This window comes from Homarus americanus, unplaced genomic scaffold (assembly GCF_018991925.1).
Source record: "Homarus americanus isolate GMGI-L3 unplaced genomic scaffold, GMGI_Hamer_2.0 scaffold10853, whole genome shotgun sequence".
NCBI lineage: Eukaryota > Metazoa > Arthropoda > Malacostraca > Decapoda > Nephropidae > Homarus > Homarus americanus.
This window is the reverse complement of record NW_024755093.1, coordinates 187,501-195,000: the sequence shown is the minus strand read 5'-3', so window position 1 is coordinate 195,000 and position 7,500 is coordinate 187,501. Positions and strand designations below refer to the sequence as shown.

The 7,500-nt window shown below is 45.1% G+C and overlaps 1 protein-coding gene across 1 annotated transcript in view; it reads left to right on the top strand.

Moving 5' to 3' along the window:
- Positions 1–7,500, top strand: part of LOC121856423 (Down syndrome cell adhesion molecule-like protein Dscam2) — a gene marked incomplete at its 3' end in the record, with an annotated part of 359,709 nt that overhangs the window by 170,543 nt on the left and 181,666 nt on the right. Inside the window, exon 4 of the mRNA XM_042352021.1 lies at positions 984–1,176. Coding sequence (XP_042207955.1) covers positions 984–1,176 — 193 coding nt within the window. The remainder of the gene's footprint in view (positions 1–983; positions 1,177–7,500) is intronic.

The following is a 7,500-nucleotide window of genomic DNA, read 5'->3' as shown; positions in this document are numbered from 1 at the left end:
TTGGAGGGGTAACTTAGCCATTTAAAGACAACTTGGAGGGGTAACTTAGCCATTTGAAGACATCTTGGGGGGGGGTAACTTAGCCATTTGAAGACATCTTGGAGGGGTAACGTAGCCATTTGAAGACATCTTGGGGGGGGTAACTTAGCCATTTGAAGACATCTTGGAGGGTTAACGTAGCCCTGTAAAGACATCCTGGAGGGGTAACTTATATTAATCCTTGAAAGACATATCCTAACCCCTGTGACTGGTTAATAAAGGTGCTACAGGTGTCATAGGTCCCACAGGTGTCGTATGTCTCACGGGTGTCACAGGTCATCTTTCACCTAAAAAAAAAAAATCAACGTTAAAATTGAAGTTAAATAAATTCACCTCTTCGCCCTACTGTATTCAGTTGTATGATTTAGGACTCTGGCGATAGTTGCTGTTTGGGTCTGGTGAGGTAATGCATCACACTACAGTCTCGTTAATTATTGAATGTTTTGGATTTCTTTGATTTTTGCAACATTTATGTGTGTATAACTCGCACTGGCTTAAGAGTACCTGTGCATGTTTATATACAAACTGTGAACAGTAAATATGTTAGAGTTCTCCACCATTAAAGTTTTGCAGTAGGTCGACCCTATTCAGAATCCCCGAGAGAGTGAGGGTGATGGAGAGGAGAGTCTGGGCGGGGGTTATGGAATACATTTATTATTGACATTGATGGTGGCAGCGGCGGCAGGGTACTAGTGTTCAAGGCACGTTAAGGGGGCTGAACACCGTTGCCTCTGAGAGTAATTAAAGTGAAAGGACAATTCAGGCACGTTGGGAAAAGTGAACAGCTCTGCGAAAATTCATATGTGTCGATGTCAACGCATTGTAGTGATTAATCATTTGTTGTAATACTCAACGTTGACACAAAATCACTGTGTAACATTTAACTGTTCTCTCCCCGGGGTTAGTACACCTGTTAATGATTATTTTTTGTTCTATTTCGACAGTATTGTTGAGTGTGGGCGTGCATGGGCGTGGTAGCGGTAGCGGACCTGTGTTGGTACTTGAACCACCCGCCCGCACCTACCTCACCAACTCCACAGGCGTGACGTTGCGGTGCGCCGCTTTGGGCACGCCTACGCCTACCATCACCTGGATAGGCGCTTCTGGAGAGCCTGTACAAACACAGACAGGACTAAGGTTAGTACAGACCCCCGGCACCACCAGCCAGGGGCCATTATGGTCTGTTTATATCAAGATGGTGTTTAACTGTTTCACCACATGACGTCATGGTGTATTGTGCTTGAATTATATATCATAACACTGTAAAATATGCAAGTATTGTGTAGTGCTACTTGTGTATTGTGTTCATTATATAAAGTTAGAAGACCATTATTAGACTGTGAATTTGTGATAGTTTCATAGTTATTAAATGTTTGTAGCTACAGCAGTGTTACCAAGAAGCTTATTTATTTAATGTACACACACACACACACACACACACACACACACACACACACACACACACACATTCATTTTATTACAGCCCAACACCAGGCGAATTTAACGACGTATTTTGTCCTCCGAGTCGTGCAGTATGGCCAGGTAATTGAGGAAATTCCCTACAGGCTTAATAAATGAGAGGAAAAAAATCTAATTAATTAAAACAAAAAAAAATCCGGGTTGCATTATTTAGACTCTTGAAGTACACGATAACAAGAGGAAAAAATATGTTTAATTTCTAAATCTTATTGCAGGGAAACCCACCAATATGTACCCCCCTTCCTCCTCCTCCCTTATCCCACCCCCATTCCCCCTTCTCCCCCTCTCGTCACCTCTTCCTCCCCTCCCTTCTCTCATCTCCTTCTTACCCCTTCCCTCTCCTCCTTTCTCCTTCTTCCATCCTCTTGCCCCCTCTTCCTCACCTCCCTACCCCTCCTCCCCTCTCATTCACTCTTCCTCACCTCCCTTCCCACCTCCTCTTTCCTCCTCTTCCTCCTTTCCTTACCTTTTCCTCTGCTCATAGGCTACTGTTTCTCTATTATCCGTGTGTGTGTGTGTGTGTGTGTGTGTGTGTGTGTGTGTGTGTGTGTGTGTGTGTGTGTGTCTGTGTGTGTGTGTGACAGAGAGAGAACAGACAGACTTAGAGAAAAGAAGGAAAAATTTAGTAAGAAAATGAAAAAGATAAAAAAAAGGAATGGAAGAGAAAAAGCAAAGGGAGAGAGAGAGAGAGCGAGAGAAGGAAAAGAGATAAAAGAGAAGGAAAAAGGAGAGAGAATGGAGGTAAAGACAGAAAAAATAACAAGAAAAACAAAGAACAGTGTTACCAAGTCAGATATTTAATATGAAAGACACGTTAAGTTTAACATTATTACCAACTTGGGTATGAAATGGGTTTTTTTTTTATTATGAGACAAATTTCAGAACTTTACACGATAGAGAGAATGGAGAGGAGAGAGAGAGAGAGAGAGAGAGAGAGAGAGTTGCCAAGTCAGATGTTTAAGATACAAAAAAAAGACAGTGTTACCAACTTGGGGTATGAATGAGTCGTGTTTAATTTTAGTTAAAAAGATCAAAGTTTGTAGGCAACAGTTTCCACAACACGATGGGGCGCGGCAACACACACACACACACACACACACACACACCTACCCACCCGAAATGAGAGGAATGAAGGAGGTGAACAATAATGCAGAACAACTCAATAGAACAATCTCAATAGAACAACTCAATGGAACAATCTTAATAGAACAACTCAATGGAACAATCTCAGTGGAACAACACACAGTCATGGTGGACACGGAAGAACCAATTGAGATATGAAAGTAAATAACGAGAAATTCTTATTGACAGTCGCAAGAAAATAAAAAGTTGGAATACAAATTTCAAGTCGGTCTGGATTTGCTGGTCTTATGGGAAAAAACATTTCCCTTTGAGTGATATGAAGATTCAGGCAGTTTACATTTAATTTATTTATTTATTTATTTAATTAATTTGCTTATTATTTTATTTATTCATTTTATATATAATTTTATTTTTTTCCATTGATAAAAAAAAAACAATTCTAGTTGGTGGATTAAGTTTCTGGTCTGGAGGGGAAAAATATATATACTTTATTTTTTTTACTTCTTTTGTAGGTAAATCAAAGCGGCGGTGAAGGTAACTTTTACCAGAAGCCTCGTAATGACTTTAGCTAAGTTTTCCAAATTACATGTTTTTTTCTTTGGTTTTTTTTTTTGCCCGTAAATAGATTTGTTCAGTGGCAGGATTGTGGTTAACATCCTTATTGTCTCTTGTTTCTCTCTTCTCTTTATTGAATTTCTTTTATTTTCTTTCGTGTGTCTTTCGTTTTCTTTCGTATCTTTCTTGCTCTTTATTATAATTCTCTTGTTTCTTTATCTTTACGCCTTATTATCTCTCTCTCTCTCTCTCTCTCTCTCTCTCTCTCTCCAAAACAACAAATCCACAAATTTCCGAAGACTTTATCCATACCTTCCCGCACCTGACGCGCACACACACACACACACACACACACACACACACACACACACACACACACACACACACACTAATACGAAAAAAAACCTAATATAATCGAGTCATCAAGTTGTTTTGGAATAATTATCTGTGTCCCGGGTCAGAGGCTTTGGTAGTCCTGGCCATCAAAGGAATTAGTTTCAAACAGCTGACGAACACGAGGCTTCAATTTTTTCCCTCCTCCCTTTCCTTTCCCCTATTTCCCTCCCTCTCCTCTCCCATTTCTCTCTTCCCCCATTTTCATCTCCCTATTTCCCCCTTTCCCATTTCGCCCCCCTCCCTCTCCCCCATTTTCCTCCCTCTCCTCCCCTATTTCCCTCCCTCTCCCCCATTTCCTCCTCCCCCCCATTTCTCCCTCCTCCCATTTCCTCCTCCCCCACCTCCCACTTATCCTTCCTCATTTTCCTCCTCCATTCCCTCCCCATTTCACTTCGCCTCCTGATTTCCTCCTTTCACTCCACCTCCCATTTCCATACCCCATTTCCTCCCCCATACCCCATTTCTCCCTCTACTCCATCTCCCCCAACCTCCTATAGTAATGGAGCGATTCTAGAGCACCTGATTGGTTCTCACGGTATGACGTCACACGGTGGTATTTTGTAAACATTGTCTCGTGTTTTCATGGTCTTGTCTTCCCCCGAGATTGGTTGAGGTGAGGTTAGGTTAATATTTGGTTAGGATAGAGTGGGTTTATATGGTTTTTGTTAGGTTGATTATGGTTAGGTTACTTTACTTAAGGAAAAACACAAATTACAAGTAGTGGATGTACCTGCATTTTGAATCTAACAGGTGACGTCGCTTTGACAAATTGACATCATGTTACTGAAGTCACCTACAGGTTGGCCTCTGTTAGCTTCATAGTTACATAATTTGATCGTTTTATCATCCACCTTTACCATAATACAGGGTGGCCCAGAAAAATGTCCCTGTCTCTTGCCTGTTCCCTGCCTGCCTGAGACAGTGTGAGTTGGAGCAGGGGAGGCAGGGAACAGGCAGGAAGCAGGCAGGGAGTAGCCAGAGAGCAGGGAGGGAGGAAGGGAGCAGGCAAGGAGCAGGCAGGGAGCAGACAGGGAGGAAGGGAGCAGGCAGTGAGGGAGGGAGGGAGGAAGGGAGCAGGCAGGGAGGGAGGGAGGAGCAGGCAGTGAGGGAGCAGGCAGGAGTAGGCAGGGAGGGAGGAAAGGAGCAGGCAGGCGGGGGAGGGAGGCAAGGAGCAGGCAGGGAGGGAGGCAAGGGGCAGGCAGTGAGGGAGCAAGCAAGCAGGCAGGCAGGCAGGGAGCAGGCAGGCAGGGAGGGAGGGAAGGAGGAAAGCAGCGACATTTTTTTCCGGGTCATCCGATATATGGTCTGTTACAGGGCCAGTTATCCAGGTAATTGTCACTGTTAAGCTAAAAGATAACCGGAGAAAAATATGATAATGAAAATTTATCATCAAAGAGGAACATTGTGGAGAGTGCCCCCCATCCCCTCCCTCTCTCCCTCCCTCTCTCCCTCCGCCACCCTCCCACCCCCCCCCAGTGTGCCAGCAAAATGTTAAACACCTACCTGTGTTAATTATCGTGTACTGATATACCTGTGTGATGTTGAGGTAATTATCAAATTCTGATGCACCTGTGTGTCTCTGTGTAGTGGCATTGAATTATTATGGCACAGAAACTCCTCTTTATAATGTGTACTTATTTTATATTATTATTATTATTATTATTATTATTATTATTATTATTATTATTATTGTCATTATTATTTTTATCATCATTATTAATACGGTATTGTCATTATCTTTAACCTAGGAGTACCATATGATGTTGTGTGTGTGTGTGTGTGTGTGTGTGTGTGTGTGTGTGTGTGTGTGTGTTGTGTGTGTGTGTGTGTGTCATCTGTCCTCAATTTCCAACATTCATAAAAAAAACAACTCGTGAAAATATTCCCATCGAAGCCAACACAAGTTTAGAGGAACCATCCGAACAGTACTGAACATTAAATGGTCTTTTTTGTGTCAATAAACCTGGTGGAGTGTGAGGGGTGGTGTACTGGTGTACTGGTGGGGGAGGGAGAGGTGTGTGGTGGGGAGGGAGGTGTTGTGGTGGGGGAGAGGAGAAGGGTGTTGTGGGGGAGAGGAGGTGTTGTGGTGTACTGGTGGGGTGTACTGGTGGGGAGGAGGGGTGGGGTGGGGGGAGAGGAGGGTGTTGTGGTGTACTGGTGGGGGTGTACTGGTGGGGGGAGAGGAGGGTGTTGTGGTGTACTGGTGGGGGAGAGGAGGGTGTTGTGGGTGGAGAGGGGGTGGTGTACTGGTGGGGGGGAGAGGAGGGTGTGTACTGGTGGGGGAGAGGAGGGAGGTTGTGGTGTACTGGTGGGGGAGAGGAGGGTGTTGGTGTACTGGTGGGGGGGAGAGGAGGGTGTTGTGGTGTGGGGGTGTACTGGTGGGGGAGAGGAGGGTGTTGTGGTGTACTGGGGGGAGAGGAGGGTGTTGTGGTGTACTGGTGGGGGTGTACTGGTGGGGGAGAGGAGGTGTTGTGTGGGTGTACTGGTGGTGGTGGGGTGTACTGGTGGGGGAGGGTGTTGTGTGGGGAGAGGAGGGTGTTGTACTGGTGGGGGGTACTGGTGGGGGTGGGTGTTGTGGTGGGGAGAGGAGGGTGTTGTGTACTGGTGGGGGTGTACTGGTGGGGGAGAGGAGGGAGGGTGTTGGTGGTGTGGGGGTGGGGAGAGGAGGGTGGTGTGGGGTGTACTGGTGGGGAGAGGAGGGTGTGGTGGGGAGAGAGGGTGTTGTGGTGTACTGGTGGGGGTGTACTGGTGGGGGAGAGGAGGCTGTGGTGGGGAGAGGACTGGGTGTTGTGGGGGGAGAGGAGGGTGTTGTGGTGGGGGGAGGGGGTGTAAGGGAGGGTGTGGTGGGGAGGTTGGGGGAGAGGAGGTGTGTTGTGGTGTACTGGTTGTTGTTATTACGTCATGTTCTCCTCCTGTTATTATTTAAGAGGTTATTAAGTTATTTTACGTTATCTTACGAGTCTATTGAGAAACTGGGTCGATATAATTAATAGTTTGAGGTGATGACAGTGTATATAGTGACAACAATGATGTGACAACAATGACGGAGGGAGGAGGGGTGGTTGGCAAAGGAGGAGGGAGGTGGTGAGGGAGAAAGTATCTGAGCCAGGAAGAGAGAGAGAGAGAGAGAGAGAGAGAGAGAGAGAGAGAGAGGGGGGGTTGACGAGCGAGAGGGAGGGAGGGGGAGGAGGAGAGAGTTGACGAGGGGGAGGTAATTTTGGAAATTCATTTAAAAAGTATAACCAAACACAACACGTGAACATAGGTTTTGAAAACAATATGTAAATTGGGTGAGTCAGTTTTTTGTTTATTTGGTGAGTGGGGGGTTGAAAGCTGTTGTATTATGATTCAGAGCTCTGTATGTCCGACAAATATGATATAAACAAACGCATACATACATACATACATACATACATACATACATACATACACAGTACACTGGGACCCTCCCCCTCCCGCTCTTCTGTTGCTAAATCCATATCATGTTATTGGTGATATGTCTGATGGGTGAGGTGGGTGTGTGGGTGTGACTGTGTATGTCTGTGTGTATGTCTGTGTGTGTGCAACAATAAGCTAAAAATACACAGGAGACATAACTAATCTATAACTCTATATAACACAAACAACATGAGGGAGAGAGGCGTTTACCTAACCTAACCTAACCTAACCAAAAGAGGGACAAGGCCTGAACACACAAGAATGAGTCTGTTCTTGTAGCGATCAGTACAAGGTCGTATGGGCTGGATACATTTATGTCGAACAAAACAATTCACGGACGAGTAACTTCAGGTGGCGGTAGATGATGGTGCGGAGGATGGTGTAACACTTTTATCTCAAACTGCCAAATAAGGTCACGGTGATCAGAGAGGGTTGAGAGAGCTACCAGTATTCTAAATGTCTCGTGATATGTGGTATACAGGAAGGGTTTAGGTTAGGTTAGGTTAGGTT